The 19457-nt window shown below is 33.1% G+C and overlaps 1 protein-coding gene across 1 annotated transcript; it reads left to right on the top strand.

Annotated features, from left to right (window-relative positions):
• The first annotated feature begins 3849 nt into the window (after positions 1-3849).
• On the top strand, positions 3850-4746 carry LOC142615225 (uncharacterized). Its single transcript, XM_075787978.1, has one exon. The coding sequence runs from the start codon at positions 3850-3852 to the stop codon at positions 4744-4746; it is 897 nt and encodes a 298-aa protein (XP_075644093.1).
• The last annotated feature ends 14711 nt before the right edge of the window (positions 4747-19457 follow it).

The raw sequence follows: 19457 nt of genomic DNA, 5'->3' as shown, positions 1-19457 counted from the left end.
ATATCTCTCAGAATATTTTGAATCTGTGAATGAAGTTAATTTTCCCAGAAACTAGACATTCGGGGCTTCAATTTAAGTATAAGAATGAGACAATTCCAATAAGAATTGAGTCAAATATGATTTTTCGAAATTAGCTCTACAGGCTGTTGCAGCAGCTACGGGAAAACTGAATTTTGGTTTGCTCCTCACTCCCACCAATCTCTACATTTAATGCACCAGATTTTCCCTAAGGCTAAAATGAGGTCTAGGTTCATGATTCTTTGTCAACCCTCATTAAATGATCTTCCATTCATATTTCCTCCACCACTACTATATAAACCCCCCCTCTCCTTCATTCCAAGGCAGACAAAATCCTCATCTCTTCTCCTCTCTTGAGTTCTAGGAAGTTGAGTAGTCTTGTCATATCTTGGTTTTCTTGAGACTCAAGGTATTGAGTGAGACCCACTCTTCCTCTTATAACTCTTCTTTTCCTCCACCTTAAGGACCTCCTTCAAGAGTCTTCTCATCCACCATATGGATCTTGCATAAAGGTATAATCATTTTCCCTAATTATTTTTTTGTGTTGCCATGATGAGAGTTTAAAATTAAAATATGATAATAATCATTTAAATTCCTTTGAATATGTTTAAATGTTCTTAATTGTTCTTATATGTTCTTGGTTGTTCATCACATGTTCATGCATAACACTAGTTTCGATCTTAAATCCACATAAAAAACATGAAAAATATGTTTGTTTAATAATTCTTTTAAATTTTTGAATCTAGATTATCACCATCCATACACATTCAATAGAATTTATTTTTCAATCCAAATGAAATACTTAATAAATTGAATTAGGGTTTATCACATGCACACAGTTTAAAGTCAACATGCAAATTGATTGATAACATATTGGATAACGTGATATGAATGTTAGCCACCATAGTCTAGAAGACTGATTTCACCGGGCAAGGTGGGTGCCTAACACCTTCCCACCTTATAATATAGCCTCCGAATTTAGATCAAGAGTTGATAGACCAATGTTTATCCTTGTAATTTTCAATTTTTATATTATAACTAGGAAACAAAGTTATGTAATTTTCCTATGAAATGTAAATTCAATTGAAAATTAATAAAATGAGGAATTTTTCAATTTTGGTTTTCTTATTTATCCCAATAATTAAATAAGTGGTGACTCCATTGTAAAACCCTTAATCTAAAGGGAAAAATACAATTAGTTGAACCGCCATTTTGAGAGGCAATAACACGACTCCAACCATTCACATGGGTTTGACCCAACACTCTATAAAACGGGCCATGGGCACGGTTTATCACAATGACACAAGCGATCCAGCACATGTAAGTGATGACATAAGCGGACCAATCAGGCTGTGACATGTGTCACCAATTAGACTCCGCCACGTGTCGTTCACCCACCCAAACTCCTATAAATAGAAGCCTTCCTAAGACATTTTTAAAACAAGGTCATCTAGAGCACAAGCAGCATCAGAGAAGATTCAGAAGTACTCAGAAGTACAGAAGCTCTGTTGGAATCAAGCCCTGAAGCCTCCAAGAACTTCAAGAACTTCAACCTCGAATACGAAGAACATTCGAAGTAAAATCATCCAAACTACCTGCCTAGATCTCAAAAGTCATTGGAATCAAGCTCGAAAGCCTCCAGAAACCTCAACAAACCACAAATCAACGAAACTCTACGGATTCAAGCCTCCAAAGCCCCAAAGAACTTCCACCACAAACCTTCAAATACGAAGAACATTTGAATAGGAATCATCCAAGTCATATTCCTAGATCTCTAAGTTCATTGGAATTAAGCTCAAAAGCCTCTAAAAATCTCAACAAACCACAAATCAGCGAAGCTCTACGGATTCAAGGCTCTAAAGCCCTGAAGAACTTCCACCACAAACCTTTGAAGACGAAGAACATACAAAGAACACAAAGAACGCGAAGAATAAAGAATTTCTAACAAGCTCATAGCCAGAGATTCATTGTAATTCCGTTTCAAAGATTTTCAATCCATTCCTCAGCCAGATTGAAGGATATTTTGTGTTCGAATCAAAATTACATTACCACAATTCCAATCAACAATTCTTTCAAAGAGATCAAATTAGAGGATCACTCTTTTGTAATTATAGAGAATTGTACCACACATTCATCAATACAAATTCGCATTTGTGAAACTATTTTACTTGTTTGATTTATTTCGAATTAAGAAATTTAGTTGTCCACACATGGCCCAAAATTGGAACTCTAATTTGAAATTTTAATTTGAGTTTCTCGCAGCTTCACCAATTATTATATATAAATCTCATAACAAATTTATTTGTAAATTGTTGGACTATGGTCCGTTGTAATTGTATTGATGTACGCAGTAAAGGTTGAAGCTAAAGACTGCTATATTCATTGTGTTGTTTTGAAGATTTTGGTCGAGCAAAAAGCCAAGATCGTTTAACTGAAATTGGGTGCTGGGATAGAAACTTCTGGTAGAAATTCGCAAGATGTATGGTCAAGCAAAACTTTAATATAGAAAATCCAAGATTGATTTCCATGACTATTTTGTAGCCATTCAACCCTAGAGAGAGCTTTCCATTGTCTTCCACTCTTTCGTATTGAACATCCTTGAAAGGTCTGTTATTTCAAACACAAAGATCACCATATATAGTAGACAACACCATTCTTCAAGAAGTTTTGAATTGACTAAGAGATAATTTTGTGATCAACATATTGAGTAGCTTTGAAGACACAAGGCTTGTTTTGCAGTTACTAACTAGAGCTGCTTGTAGTGCTTAGGCACTTAGGCTTAATTACTACATGTATATATGAGAAGTAACCTGAGTATCGTTGTACCGCAACAACCTTCAACAATAGACTTATTGAATTGGGCTTTGCCCTAGAGTGTTTTACTATTTGGGTTTTCAATTTGTGAACAAATATTGTTTATTTTGGGCATGTTTGTTCTTTTTTTCATGTTTGTTCTTTATTAATGTTCTGAATGCATTTATCCATATTTATATTTGTTATTGTGCTTGAATATTGACTAATTAATTACCTGGTGACTAATTGAATATATCCGTTAAAATTGGAAGTTAAGCCGCTGTAGGGATCTAAACCTACGTTTCACTTAGAATATTAGCATTGCGTATGTCTTGAGCTCAGACTTTCTAAGATAACAATGAGACATTAGTTCGAGTGAAATACCATTTTAGATTAAGGGGTATTAACTCTTACCATCTAAAATCACTTATAACTCAAGTAAAGTTAAGATTAAGATATAACCCAACTCACTTGAGAAATCGTCTGCGTTTCTATCTAAGTCTCTCAGACATTAATTTCTCAACAAGTAAAAGAGCTTATAATCACGCACACATGTTCAAGCATGATAGTAGCCAATTGTCTCACTCTTAATTTTTTTTTTTTTTGGGCATATCCACACTGTCTTTATTTTTATTCTTATCTTTAATTTTCCTTCTTTCTTCAATAAAAATAAAACAAACAAAAAAATAAATCAGGGAAAAAAAATAGTGACTAGCTACTGGCTAGCCCTGCCGCCTAACAAAGCCAGCGTGTCAAAACCACATGGTGTCTCCTCTCCACAGGAAAAGGAAACCATAAGCTGAAGCTCCACAGGTATAAGATAACCACGCAGGCCCTCCCACTTGATTAGCTAATTACCATAAACAGCCTGGATTTATTCGCGGATCCAGTCCCCCACACAATGCCTCGTGCGCCTTAGTTGTCCATGTCCACCCTTTATAAACCCTCTTCTCATTATCTCTTTCTCTTCACCAAAGCAAACACAACACAACACAGCACAAACACACAAAAATTTGCAAAAAAAAAAAAAAAACAACAATGGTGGGTGTTTTTAGACGCTCCCTCTCTTTCCCTAACAAAACTCCCAACCCTCCATCGAAAAAACCCAACTCTCACCACAATAGATCTATTAGTCTTCCATGCAGATCTCACCCTTTGATCTCTCAGCTCAAGGATAAGATCAACGACCTCAAATCTTGGGCTTCCGAGCCTGACACTCGCACTTCAGCTTGGCTCTGTGATGGTTTGAGCCGTCTTAAAAACGTTCATGACTACATTGATGATATTCTCCAACTCCCACAAACCCAAGAATCCTTACGTCGACAGCCTCAGTGGGTTGAGAGCCTCCTTGAAGATTTTCTTCTTTTTGTTGACGTTTATGGAGTTTTCCAAACATTGTTTTTGGGTCTAAAAGACGAGCATTTGGCGGCACAGGTGGCTTTGAGGAAGAGAGATGAGTCAAAGGTTATTTTGTACGTAAAAGCTCGAAAGCGAATGGCTAAGGAAATGGGAAAGCTCGTGTCAACAATTCGGTGCATTGGGGTTCATCCACAGTCATCAGAGACTGTAGCAGTTGGTGATGCTGAGCTCGTGGGTGTTATTGGCGATGTTATTGAATTGACTGTGTCGGTTTCGGTTGCTCTCTTTAATGGAATATCGGTGTCGTTTGCTTCAAGGAAATCGTCCTGGATGGGGCTGAGGTTGTCCAAGAGAGCAAAGAAAGACAAGGTGGAAGAAAGTATTGAAGAATTTCAACAAGTTGGGGTAGAGAGCTTGTGGGGTTTGAGAAAGAAAGGAGATGAAGAAGTAAGAATGAGTTTGAAAAAAATGCAAGATTTGGAGAGCTGTATTGGTGGTATTGAAAATGGTAGTGAGAGAGTGTTTAGGGGTTTGATCAACGCGAGGGTTTCACTACTCAACACTCTCACACAATAACAGTAGGGATCTAGCGGCAAATACCAAAAAAAAAAAAAGAGCTGTATTTTATTTTCTTCTTCTCTTTTCCTGATTTCTACATGAAAAAAGAAAAAAGAAAAAAAAAAAGAGAGAAATTAAAGATAGGTCCATCTGTAAACATATATTTAAATGAGTGATGTACAGAGGTTTTTTCCTCTTTTTTTTTTTGTGTGATAATACACTGTTTATTTTCTGTTTAAACTATTGTCTTCAAAAGATGTGATGCAATAGTTAATTTGCTACTATTAGCTAGAATGGTCTTTTAATTAATTTTTGTCAAATTTACTTTCCTTTTGTCACATAAATTGTGGCAATAAGTCAACGCATCAGGAAGGTGATTGTCTCTAAAAAAAAAAAAAAAATCGATGTCACTTTTAAATTTTCAACAAATTCAAGGTTCAAACACTTGTTTCTTTGAGAAATTATTGTGTATTCCCGGAGTATCATAAATACGTACTCCCTTCTTTCATATGAATGGTGGGTCCCACTAATTAAATTCATGGTGATACTCACTATTTATGTGAGAATGAAGAGTACACATTTATGGTACTCTGGTAGCACCTAATAATTTTCCTATTTCTTAGGCAAAATAATTCATAATGTTCAAACCCTTGCTTAATAAAAGAGAAATTTGAAGGGAACATATAGGCATTTACTTTCATGAAAATATATATATATATATATATATATATATATATATATATATATATATATAATTGGCGCGATCTCATGAATCCATTGATTGACTTGCTCCATTAGTCCCTGAAACCTTGGTGTTCTATTTAGGCTTGCAACAAGATTACTTTTATTTACGTTCTAAAGCTTTTTCCTTTTTTTTTTTTTCCAAAAACAAAAACAAAAAACTGCAACCTATAATGTTAATTTTCAAAAGCCATCACGCAGACGTATGTGTGGCAAAGACTATTGTTATCGTTATTACTCTCATTTGACAAAGAAAGGCAGGTTGCATTAGGGATTTGGTGTCATATGCTAAATCACATTGTTTAGGAGTGTCAAACTAGATTGTCCATGTACCAACGAAGTCAATACCGTACCGGTATTAACCTTTCCAGGAAAATATACAGTACTGGCTATTAAATCGATACTGATACTCTTCCAAAACGTACCGAAAAATATATAGGGTTGTATTGACATATTTCGATTGTACTGGCTGGTATTGGATTTTTGGCTAGTACAATAAAAAAATATTTAAAAACTAAGCTAATATGTATGCTTATAAAATATGTAGATTTTAACTTTTATGTTGATAAATATAAAAATTCATAAATTCATACTTATAAAAATATATAAATAGCGGTAATTCCAAAACGGTACACTGGTATTAACTACTATTGAAAGATTTCGTTCCCCTAGCAAAACTAAAATAACCTTTGGTACGAAAGTAACTCTCTTGCCGTGTACTACTTTACTTAATCTATAACTATATTAGCCTCAATTCTCTATTACTATTTTATCTAATTATTAATTTGTTCCCTCTCCAAATATGTATTTTTATCTCCCACATTCTTCCTCAATTCTTTCAAGGACTTCTCACATTAAACACAACCCAAACCATTATCTAATAAACAATCATGCCCGGGTCGACCAAATATATATCAAACACAAGGCACCAATGGTCTTGGTGGATCGAATCGACTTTCCAAGCTCATCTCCCTCTAAGCCTCAAGCTTTTAACATGGTGAGGCCAAAAATCATGACATTCTTGATCTGACTTATGATTCCAACTTGACCTAACCTTCTTGATATAACTTTCATTCTATCAAGAATTATTGTTGAGTAACTTCACAGTTTACAATCAAAATGGTTCTTGATTTAATCTCGAGATCATCTCCCCAAGCCGATATTATTCTTGATCTCTCATAAGAGAGAGAGAGAGAGAGTTGAATGGTGGAGAGAGAAAGAGTGTGTCAATATCTCAATAGATGTATTGAGATATTGTTCAAAAGAAAGGCACTTTAATTTTTTTAGATAATTCTGTAATATTATAACTAGCCTTTGAGCACGCGCGTGATATTGTTCAAAAGAAAAGCACTTTGATGTTTTTAGATAAATCTGTAATATTATAACTTTTCTATTTCTTTTTTTGTAAAAGTTAATAATTTGAATCCATTATAATTTGGGATTATTACATTTTTCAATCACAAAAAACCTAAGGGTGTGTGATGAGTAAATTATTTCATCCAAAACGCAGAACACTCATCACACTCCTAGGAGCGTGATGAGTGTTATGCGTTTGTACCAAATATTAACACTCATCACACTCCCACTTTTTTAGTGATAGGAAAATTTGTAGTAATTGAATGCAAATTATTAATATTTATCAAAAAAATAAAAGAGCCTCTAAGCACGCGCTCAGAGGCTAGTTTTGTTAAAGGAAATGCTGTTTAATTTTTTTTTTTTTTATGTACATGTTTCCTTAATTTTTGGAGTTGTTGTTGTTTTTTTTTTTTTGGCAATTATCTTCTCAAATAAATAAAAAAATTATGGCATTTATCAATTTTTGTTTAATTCTAAAATTTAGCCACTTATTACATATCCATAACAAAAGTTAAAAAGAGCCTAAATTTTAATTTAGCAACTACTTTTAAGCACTTTTTGTAATGTAAAGTGGGCAACCTAAGTCCTTTTTTTGACAGGTTTTCATTGTAATAAAAACACAAAATCTTAAATATTTATTGACCAATTGTTTTACCAATGTGACAATATATGCTGACCCTCTTTTTATTTTTGTGTTGGAGTGGGAGGAGAAAATGAGATATGTAATGTGTTGCATTTCTCTTCCCCCCCCCCCCCCCTCCCTCATTTGTCTCTTATATTTGCCCTTATCCCTTCCAATATAAGAATTTACAGAGGCATACGAAAATTAGAAAGAGAGAATAAAGAATGAGCTTTATTTAAGAGCTACAGTTATCATTCAAGTTAGCAGGATACAAACTACAAACATGCAATTTACTAAGTCATAGTGCACTTGACATCAACTTGACTTGAGGAACAACTCAAAATCATTATTATAGGTGATGAGTCCAAGAGTATTCTATTGCAGAATACGTTTGCTCTATAGCACCAAAAATTATATAAGATTGCATTTGTTTGTCACTGCATGATAGTGCTCCTTCCTTAAGCATTTCTTGTTGTTCACTGCTTTAATGAACACAATTTGTATGACCAAAGGTCATTGCTTATTGAGAGAGGAATTGTGCTGCTTCGTGTGCTCCCTTTCTAGTTAAAAAAAATACCAAAGTAGATTTTCACCTTGAATATTACATAAGAATATCTGCAGACCAGTTTTAAGCATTTTTTAAATTCATGATTCCTTATTAAATGAGTACTAAAATTAGAGAGCAAACTCTTTTGTTTTCTAGTCAGCAAAAAAAAAAAATTGTTCTCTAGAATCCATTTAGTGATTTCAAAATTAAAATTTCTCCATTACCTACTCATATTGGTAATGTTAAATATCATTATCTAGATTGCATTCCAATGAGTAATCATATATATATCTTGAAGTTCACCTCCACATTCATGAACAACTTCTTATATTCCACAAACAAATTAAATATTTGTGCAATACTGTAAAAATAAAATAACCCTTCTATTTCAATCTCACATTTCTTTTACATATTACTCTCTTTCAAATATATATTTATGTTTCTGGAATATGGTTAGATTTGCTTCAAGTTGATTAGAATATTGTTGCTTCCACTCAAACAGTGGTGTGAATATGATTAATAGTAGCACCAGCTCTAACATAACACGTCCTACAATCAACTTACATGTTGAAGTCAGAATTAAGGAATAGTTTTTAGAGCATATAACTGAACAAAACTGATCCATTTTTTAGACTTTCAATAAATAAATGAATACAGCACCCCCCCCCCCCCCCCCCCCCACCAAAAATAAAAGACATAAATCAATTGGATCGATAATTTTGCACCATTTTACATGGGAGTTAAAAAAAAATTGTTTTTTTACTTTCAGACTCTAAATCACATTAAAAAAATAAGGTTTTTTTTTCCTAAACTCTAAGTCAGAGTTCAACTAATTTTTTTTTAAAAATATATATATCAATTTGAGTTTTAAAAAAGTAATTTGAGTTCAAATAAAACTCATATTTGAATTTTGAACAAAATAATAGGAATGTAAGAAAACGTGAGTGTTTTTTTTTAATACAATGTAAAAAACGTGTGGTTAGTAGAAAAATAGACAAAAAAATATATATCATTCGCACTCTTTAAAAAAAAAAACTCATTAATTAGAGAAAATATTAAACACTCATCAAACTAAACAAATGAAGAAAAGAAAAGATTAAAAAAGAAAGGAAAAGATAAGATAAGATAATGATATGGAAAGAATAATGATAAGAAAGTAAGGAAGTCAAATATAAACCAAATTCTACCATAATATTGTAATCAAATAAAAACAAATGTATACCTATACAAACAAAATATATTTGAAGTAGAGTTTGAAAATGTGTGATCCTATTTTGTAGGCACTATTTTATGTGGGAGTTAAAAGATTTTTTTTTTCTTTTAGACTCTAAATCACATTAAAAGAATAAGTCCCCCCCCCCCCTAAATTCTAAGTTAGTGTTCAACTATTTAAAAAAAAAAAAATCAATTTGAGTTTTAAAAAGGTAATTTGAGTTCAAATAGAACTCATACTTGAATTTTGAACAAAACAACAAGAATTAAAGAAAATGTGAGAGTGGTTTTTTTTTATATTAAATGCAATGTAAAAAACGTGTGGTTAGTGGAAAAATAGACAAAAAAAAATACAATAATATATATAATTCCCACTCTTTAAAACAGACTCATTAATTAGAGAATATATTAAACACTCATCAGACCAAATAAAAGAAAAGATAAGATAAGATAATGATATGGAATCATTCTAAAAAAATAATAATGATATGGAAAGGATAATAATAACAAAATAAGGAAATCAAATATAAACCAAACAACTCATAAAAGCAAACGTAATTTGCTGATATAGAGAACCCAACAGGTATGAGGCATCTAAATAGAGGTCATCAAAGACATTTACATTTTTGCTATTGACTACACTTCAAGTCCAAAATCCAAACGGATTGTTGGAGTTGGAGGACAAAACACACGAAAATCTTGAAAATCCACACGTTCCATGGAGTTTAGATAAATAAATACCTCATTTACTGAGCTATTTCTTGCAAGTGACCTTGTTTCAGCCTACCCTTAGACTAATCACAATGGGCAATCTCACATCTAATTCATGCACAAAGTTCATATTAGCCACAATCTACCTCTAATCTCTATACACATCATCAAACCAAAAGAGGAGTAGAGAGAGAGAGCCAAAAGGAAGTCAATGCAAAGTTGTATACGCATTTGGGAAACCTGATTACAAACAATGTTTACTTCATCTTTGCTTGCAGAATGCAGCCCATGATCGACAACTATTGCCAAAAGCCCATCAACAAAATCACCACTCTCTCCAGCACTAATGCCATTTGTTTTCCAGTCAATACGTTCCTTGAAAAAATGTGAAAGAAAGTAAATGTGAGGTTGAAATAGAAGGGCTATTTTACACAAATACTTGATTTGTTTTAAAATATAAGAAGTTATTTATGAATTAGAAAACCAAAATAAAAAAGACCAATGTATATTGACATATACATTCCGTTAAGCAAGAGCAAATTTTAGCAAAACAAATAGAAAAAATGATGATAATGATGAAAAGAAGATTAACAAAAAATTGAGAGAATTGGAGAATTGAAGAAGAAGTAATTTGAGTTTGAAAACCAACATGAGTGTACTAAGAGCGTGGTCCTATTTTATAAATAGTGTTTTATGTGGAAGTTAAAAAAGCATTTTTACTAAGTTTTGTCTTACTTATACCTTGGCTGTAGGGGTATTTTGAAACTAAAGAAATTTGGTTCAAACATGAAAAATCCCTTAAATAGTAGTATAAATAATAAAGGAGTGAGAATTATTGAAAATACCGAAAAGTACTCGATAAACTATTAGCAGTTTTATTATGAAAATTAGGCGTAAGCGCATGTATGTCTTCAAAGTTCAAACACGCAAATGATTGGCATCAACGGTTTTCGGACGTATATATAGTCACTACAAAAAACGTGGGTCTTAGGCCGCGTTTTTTTCAGCCGCGTTTGCAAAAACACGGCCTAAGACCCTACTTGGGCCACATTTCTAAAAAACGCACCCACAGCTTGTAGTTCAGGCCGCGTGTGACGAACGCAGCCCAAGCCCAACTCTGTAGCCGCGTTTTTTAGACCAATGGCCGCGTTTTTCTGGAATGGGCTGAAGCCGCGTTTTAAAAACGCGGCTTCAGACCCATCTGAAATTTTTTTTTTTTTTTAATACATGTCCTAAAGCCGCATTTATTTAAAAACGCGGCCACAGTTACGCCTGAAGCTGCGTTTTTAAAACGCGGCTTCAAGAATTCCTGAAGCTGCGTTTTAATAAACGCGGCTAAAAACCTAAGTATAAATAAGAAAGAAGAAATCTCTTTACCAAAAAAAATCCCTTCACCTCTGAGCTCTTCGAACCAAATCCCTCAAAACCCAAACCAAACCAATCCCAGTCCTCTCCTTCACTGGCGGCAAAATCGGCGAGACCCAAACTCAAGTCCACCCCGCCCGCATCGTCACTGACCTCTAGACCAAGCGCCGCGGCACCGCCTCCACCCTCACTGCCTTGGGTCTCTCCCTCTCTCTCTCCAACTCTCAATCTCACTCAAGACACTGACAGGGCCGACTAACAGTAAGTTTTTAAAATTGATTGTTTTGATTTTTGTTTTAGGGTTTCCATTTTTGTTTTAGGGTTCCGATTTTTGGTTTTGGGTTTTGATTTTAGGTTTAGGGTTTCTATTTTGTGATTGTAGGGTTTCGATTTTGTGATTCTAGGGTTTCGATTTTAGGATTAGGGTTTTGATTTTAGGTTTAGGGTTTCGATTTTGGGTTTAGTGTTTCGATTTTGGTTTAGGGTTTTCATTGTAGGGGTTGATTTCAATGGAATCCCCTCACAAACTATACTTAATACTACTTGGAAGTTGTCATGTTCCTTCGAGTTTTGAATTTTTTCTTCTGCTTTCCCTAACTTTGGTTAAATACATAACAACGTTTTTATCTATTTACTATTTATTATACAGACACTCACATATGTGTATAGTTGCCATAATATAGTGACTGTGGAGCTAAACTGTAATGGATTCAATATATGCGCACATTAGTTTTTGGGAATAATCGTACAAACACTATTAAGTGCAGTTCATGCTTAAGAGTTTTTCAAAACAAGAAATATTTTCTTCTAATTCTTTCCCAATTTATTTGGAATTAAAGCTTAGCTTAGCTTTCTTCATCCTTTTTGTCACCCAGACTTAGATTTCATTGAAGAGATATATATTTGGATACCACAGGGAAACTTGAAACACCCTCTGATTTATGTAGTTCGCCAGTTCAGCTGCAGATCAAAAAATACACCCTCGAGCTCGAGGTTTTAATTTTTTCATAGCAGTACCCTCATTGACTTCGGCTTTACTAATGATTAAATTTGCTTCGTTTAAACTGATATTGTGAATAGCATTTGTTGCTGCTGACAGTGCTCAAATTTCACTAACAAACCAACACATAGCAAGTTACAAGAGCTGCCTTCCACTCTCAAAACCCTAGCCTTGATTACTCCTAGAACTCTGTTTATTCTCACACTAGGGATTCTCTACCTCCAATAACCATAAAAGGACCAACATAACCTTCTCATTAGGAGAGAATTTAAACTGGATCATACCCCATAATATGGCCTAGGATATTTAAAAACTGTAGTGGGTTATACCATGATTGGTTTGATCTAGCCAGTTGAATTTGAGGAACTAATTCATCACTTGTTTATCTTGGAACAATTTGTTTTATATTTTGTGTGTGCATATGTTTTTCAAGTAAGAACATTAAAAGAAGGAAAGGATATAGCCTTAGTACATGGGGAGTATACAAGAGTTATGCAAGAGAAAGGGTATTTTGAGACAGTAATGTTATATTCAAGAGGTGATGAATCTATGGTGAGATAAGAATTAGTTTTTATCTTATATTTTTGTACTTTTTTCCCCAGTTAACTCTTCTTTTGATCTTCTGCTTCTTAAAAGATCATTGAGTTGACAAAGTTTCAGCTGCTGCCCTGTTTTACTGTTTTTGTTCATTTTATTTTATTTACACTTGCTAATGTGGCAGGCAAATACTCGGTGGGAAAAGAGGCAAGCAAAAGTTTTGGTACGAACTCTTAAATTGTTTTCCCTCTTTCTTTCTTCTTGAAAGGAAATCTTCATCTATTTTAAACTAATGTTTTATGAAGCATTATCTTTGTATGTGTATGTGCTTAGTTTTTCTTATAGTATGTTCTGTGCAGTTGTTATCTAATTTAACTTTCATGAATCATGTTTTGTTGGGCTACATGGGATAGATTTCCCTATGTCCATTTGAATGCATTTTTATCATTTGTTAAAATGCCAGAAACTTGCTTTTTAAAATGATTGTGTTGCATATGGCACTCACAATGCAAAAGTTCAGTTAAATCATTGAAGGTCCTATGCAGATGCATTTACAGTTTTTGAATGGTTTCATCATAGCTGTTTCTAAAAGAGACTGCTTCCATTGGATCAACTATGATTACTTTATCATGTATCTATTAGAAGAAAAGCTAATGTGGAGAAGATATAATTCGTTAAATTGATGTAAAGCAACCTAATAGTTTCTACTGTTGTTTTGCTAAACATAACTGAATAAAGCCTCCTTTCTTCTTCTTCTTCTTCTTTTTTTTTTTTTATTTTTTATTTTTTTTTTTAAATTCTTCCTTGAAACAATGAGTTAGAAAACTTCCATCCCAATGTACTATTTTGAATGGCCTACAAATCACTCTAAGCACCTAAAGTACTTTATTAGAAAACTACTATGGCCTTGGGATTTTCTACATGAATTCAAGGTTAAAAAAAGAACAGATATCTCCAATAGTTTAGTTATACCACCCCAAATTATATCCAAATTTTTTTTCTTCCCTATTTCTTTTGAGGACAACTGCATTGTGGAAAATATCAATGTTGGATAATTTTCAAAAACAAATATCATGATTATTGATTGGTGTTGCGTGTGTAAGAGTAGTGGATAATCTGTGAGCACCTGTGATTCCATTGTCCAGTGGCTACGGATGTATAGCCCTTTGTGTTTGTATTGTTTGAGATATCTTGGGTGATGCCTAAGAATATGCTTGATATGTTGGGAGTGTCTGCAAGGAAAATTTCACTGCCATAGAAATTTGAAAATTTGGAAAGCCATCCATTGTGTGTCTTGGACAATTTGCTAAGAGAGGAGTAGGAGAACGTTTGATGAATTTGAGAGTAATAATCATGTTATCAAACAATCTTTGTTGAGGTCCTTATTGAATGTCTGCTTTGGCAGCATTCCCCCATTATCTTTTCTTGATTTCTAGAGTTTTTGAATATGACATTGTTATTCTTTAGGGGTGGTTTGATGTACATTCTGTTTATGTGAACCATTTCCTATTTTGAATAAAATTATTTTTACTTATTAGAAAAAAGATATAGCCAAAGGCTTTTGATACTTAACAATTAAAAGTTACTTTTAAATATGTTGGACTTACTATGAACACTAAAAGGGGAAGGATAAATGTAGGCCAAGATTACGGGGACTGTCCCCTAAGCATTAGGTACTAAGACTTGGCCTACAGTGTTTTGAGATAAAGATCCATAACTTTAAAAAGAAAAAGAAAAAAAGAAGAAGAAGCAATGGTTTCCACTGATATTCTCTGTTTGGAAAATTCTCTCTATGGATTGGCATCTTCACTGCTCTTTTTTCTTGGAAGTAAATTTTTGAAATTTGGGTGGTTTGAACATCTAATTAATACTCTCTCTTCTATATTTTCATATAGACTTTGTAGGTAGATAAATGGGCACTTTAAAATTTTTGTTAGTTAATAAGTATAACAAATATTAATCCAAAATTTATTGCAGGCAAAAGCTAAAAAGAGAATGAGGAAGCAGAAAAATTCTGATAAAAGTGAATCATACTGGAGTAACCTATAGAGCAAGCCCAGAGACTCCCAAAATTCTGGTATGAGAGATTCTGTGATTGAAGAGAAATTGTTATGAAATTTAGTAAAAAATCAATCATAAATTATCCCTCTTTGATTTGAAAGAATGTAAAGTTTCCTTCTGTTAGATATATAGTTGAGTTGGGATGCATTAAGAAACAACTATTCTATCTCTTTTCATTATGTATTTTTATTTAACATTAAACAAATGCTATCTTATTTTTCATATGTTAATATAATTTGAATTATAGAATACTTCTCATTCACTGAAGAAACGGTTTTTTTTTTTTTTTTGGTTCATGATTTGACCCCCCAAAATTCCACCAAAAAAAGGACATGCAAGTAAATTTAAGCCCTTATTTCTTTTTACTATTCTTAGTCTTACTCGCCCTTTGAAATGCTCTACATATCTTGTACATCTTGGTTTGATACATCTTAATATGCCATGGAATTATGATTCAAGCCATTGACATTATGCTCATTATTTTGACGTTTTTCTTATTGTGTATAAAGTACTTCAATCAAATGAAATTAATCATTTCGTGATAATTATCCAGTAATTGACCATGGGAAGTAACTTGAATGCTCTATCACCCAAAAAAAATCCTTGAATGTTCAGTGTCCCTAGTAGTAAGTGCATGAATCTTCCTTCGTATAGTTGTATTTAAAAAGTATGCATGTCCCAAGTGGTTTCTTTCTCTCTTGTTTTCTTTTTTAATTATTTTTTTTATTGGTTGTTTCTTTCTTTCTTGCTAAGAAATAGATCCGTGTGACTTATTATTAGATGGTGTGTTATAGGAATTAAGAGTACCACGTACGGATTTTTCCCTCCCTTAAAGAGGATACAAGGCGGGCATGAGATTTATCTACACCATCTCAAGTGTGTGTGCGTGTTATTTTTTTAAATAACACATATATAATTTTATTATAAATAATGGAGTATATTATTTCATCTACCTAACCCTATGATTTTTTAGCACTCTTAAGTCTTAAAGCTGCTCATTTATTTTATTTATCATCTTTATCTTATCAATGTTAAAACCACCAAATTAATTAGAGAATATAATTATTAGCTCAATTGATAAAGTCTTTTATTATCAAGTAAATTATTTGAGGTTCAAACTTCACTAACGACAAAACCTTATAGTTTTTTCTTTTTTTTTTAAAACACACACACCCCTATGAAATTAGGGATGGAGTAATTGCTCCACCCTGTGGCTCATCCTGACCTGCACCACTATTGTCTTATGCTATTTTCTAAGCATAACAACTTGTTTGAATGGAGGAGAGAGGAAAGGGGGACTAGAAGGAAGGGGAATGATAAGGTTTAATAAACCTTGTTTAGATGTTTATCAAAGGGGATTGATTTAAAGGGGCCCCTCCTAACCCTTTTTTTTTTTTTTTATTCCTCCAAGTTGGAGGAATTTGGAGGAGAGCAGAGAGAATAGACTCCACTTATATGAAAAATATTTAAATTATAAATTTTATTCTCATTATATCAATTTATAACTGTTTTTTAAAATTAGTAAAGGTCATAATTGTTAATTTATATAACCCTTTATTTTTCTTCCTCCTACTTAATTCTAAAACATATGAACAAGGATAAATAATAACAATTCCCTTCTTCTCTTCTCTCATTTCCCCTTGGTCTTTATTTTTCTCTCCTTCCAAATTAAACTTCCACACACGGTATAGAGGAAGGGATGAGGCAAGAACGTAACTAGTGAAAAGATAATAAACTTTTGTCGGAGGTTTGTTGATAGGAGGAAATTTACTATACCCATCACGGCAAAAAAGTATAAAGAATTGAAGTTGGATTTACGCCGCACTTTTGAAGTCTAGGAAGCTTAAAGAAGTCATACATATATGGTACGCAGCCAACTCAACTAAACTCATCATCTAGTAGTGTTTTTCTGAGAACTTGATAGCTTACTTAACCTTGGCCAAATGACTCGTGATTAACTACACCTGTGAAGCTGTCAAGCACTTTCCAGGTTGACCATAAAATTAATGGAAAATTTTATAAGTCATTTTAACTCCCATGATTTACTTGAAATATTTATTTTTAACAGTGATAGCACTATCAACTGTTTATTCAGAAATAGCAAAAAAAAAAATTTCCTTGTTCATTGTGTTTAATATAGGTAAGCTGTTGCTTAATTTCCTCAATTAAATTAGACTGTTTTTACTGTTATTTACTAATGTCATTGGGTTTTTAACCTTGGAAACAAACATTTTATTTGCTTATAATTTATTAAGCATTTTAATTTCTTGCTTTTTTGGGTTTATGGTAGGATATTGAAATCTTAATTGTTGTCTTTGATTTCTGTACTAGTTTATTGTTTTCAATACACCTTAAAATGAGAATCAGGGTGGAAGATTAAGTGTTTTTTGCATAATCAGAAGATTCAGAACATTTGTCCACTATATCAATTTTTGACCGATGTACTTTGCCATAAGTTCAGTAAATTTGTTCTGCTGTAATTGTAATAAAAATGTGAACGTGTACAGATTTTTTTTTAAAAAAAAAAGTCTATAGGCGCGTTTTAAAAACGCGGCTATAGAATAATTCAAAAAACGCTACAGGGCTTATAGCCGCGTTTTCAAAACGCGGCCATAGTAATGGGCTGGGGCCACGGTTTCAGAACCGCGGCCATAGCTCACACTATGGCCGCGTTTTTAAGAAGTCTATGGCCGCGTTTTAAACGCGGCTAATCTTGCTTCAGGGCAAGTTACCAATTACCCTATAGCCACGTTGTAAACGTGGCTATAGAACGTGGCTATGGCCGTGGTTCTGAAATCGTGGCTACAGTATGTCTTGTAGCCACGTTTCTAAAAGCGTGGCCATTGGTCTGCCTATAGCCACGGCTACAAAAAAACGTGGCCATAGGCCTATAGTTACGCATTTTAGGCCGTGGTTAAAAACGTGGCCTAAAAAAACGCGGCTATAGACCAAATGGTCCTATAGCCACGTTTTTTGGAGCTATAGCCACGTTTTAAAAACGCAGCTATAGAACCTTTTTTTTTGTAGTGAGTGCAATATGCAATAAACATGTCAAATTAACACCGAAAAGTAGGTGAAGCACAAATAATAATAAGTCATGCCCACGTTGCTCAACATCACCGGTAGAAGGAAAACAACACATGCATTATATGATTTGTTAGACAACCGATTTTTCAAGCGAACTAGTATTAAATATTAATTTAAAAAAAAAAAAAAAGTTTTGCAAGAAACACAATAATTGAAAGTTGAAACCAATCATTATTCCTTCATAATGATTTTTTCTGTAGACAATGCATCCTAGAAAGGAATTAGGAGAGCACCATTATGCTTCCTACTTATACATATATTATTAGTCGTGCTTACTTTCAACTTGTTCTGGATAATTGGATTCTGCACCGGCATTGACAGCAGATTTTAGGTCAGGGCTTAGTAGGTTTTTGCAGTTTTTCTCTCATTAAGAAAAGAGAGCTAGCTAGGTCTAGGTGGTCCCTCAATTTTGAATACTTCATTGTTATTACGCGAAGAGAGTAGAGGAAAAAGGAAGTTTATTTATCATCGCATGAACTTTAAAGTGAATAGTCCATGACCAGGAGTTCTACAATGACGAAATAATTGAGCTTATAACTTATTCCTTCGCCCACCTCCTTTTTCTTCAAATAATAAAGATCACAATAATGGCAGTCCACAATGGGAAAGTATAATTTGTTTGTTTAAATAAGTGATATGTATGGACGATTTAATCATTGTGAGAGAATTAGTTTCCTTGCTAAATAGCAGTCCACAAGGATTTTGTAAGATGTTTGTTTGATTTGGGAGAATTTTCAAGCATTCTCATATTTGGTTGCAAACAAAAAAGTCTATTTGGTTGGTAATTAAAATCTTTTATTTGTAAAAATTTACGATTCCTTTAAGTTTAAACTCTTGGATGTTTAGATTTTTGGAAAAATTAGATTTGAGTGTTTGGTAGATCTAACAATCTACTTTTAAAAATACAAGAGTTTATTGCAAGTTTAATGAAGAGAAAACAATCTACTTGGTCATGCAAACGAGACTCCAGAATAAATGTAAATTCAAATTCATTTTAGATGTGATTTGTTAGAAATCTAATTTCAAAATAAAATTCGTAACTTTTAGGTGAGATTTTCAAATCTCATAAATAATAGAATTTAGATATATGGATAAGAAAAATGCTACGCTCACAATATTATCATAATAATTTCACAATAAACTTTAGGTGTCAAGTTATTACTGATTGTTACTTGTAGGTAAAAAAGTAATTTTAATAGTGACCCCAAATTAGAATTTATAATAACCTATCACCTAAGATTTGTTTTGAGAAATATTATGAATATAGCAGTACTCATCTAAATATTTTCAAACTTCCACATTATTAGTCAATTGAACACTTCGTAATTTTAGTTACTCTTTTTGTACCAATGGAACACAACTTATGTGACTGGAATCTAGTTGCCCAAAAATATTTGGATTCCCATCAAACATCATTTTTGTGCGATTATGAATTCTCTTGATAATATTCTCATAATTGGAAAGTTCTGTTCTTTGTAAGTGACAATACT

The sequence above is a fragment of the Castanea sativa genome, chromosome 1 (assembly GCF_040712315.1).
Source record: "Castanea sativa cultivar Marrone di Chiusa Pesio chromosome 1, ASM4071231v1".
NCBI classification, from domain to species: Eukaryota; Viridiplantae; Streptophyta; class Magnoliopsida; order Fagales; family Fagaceae; genus Castanea; species Castanea sativa.
The sequence above is the reverse complement of the archived record's forward strand: the minus strand, read 5'-3'. Positions and strand labels throughout refer to the sequence as shown.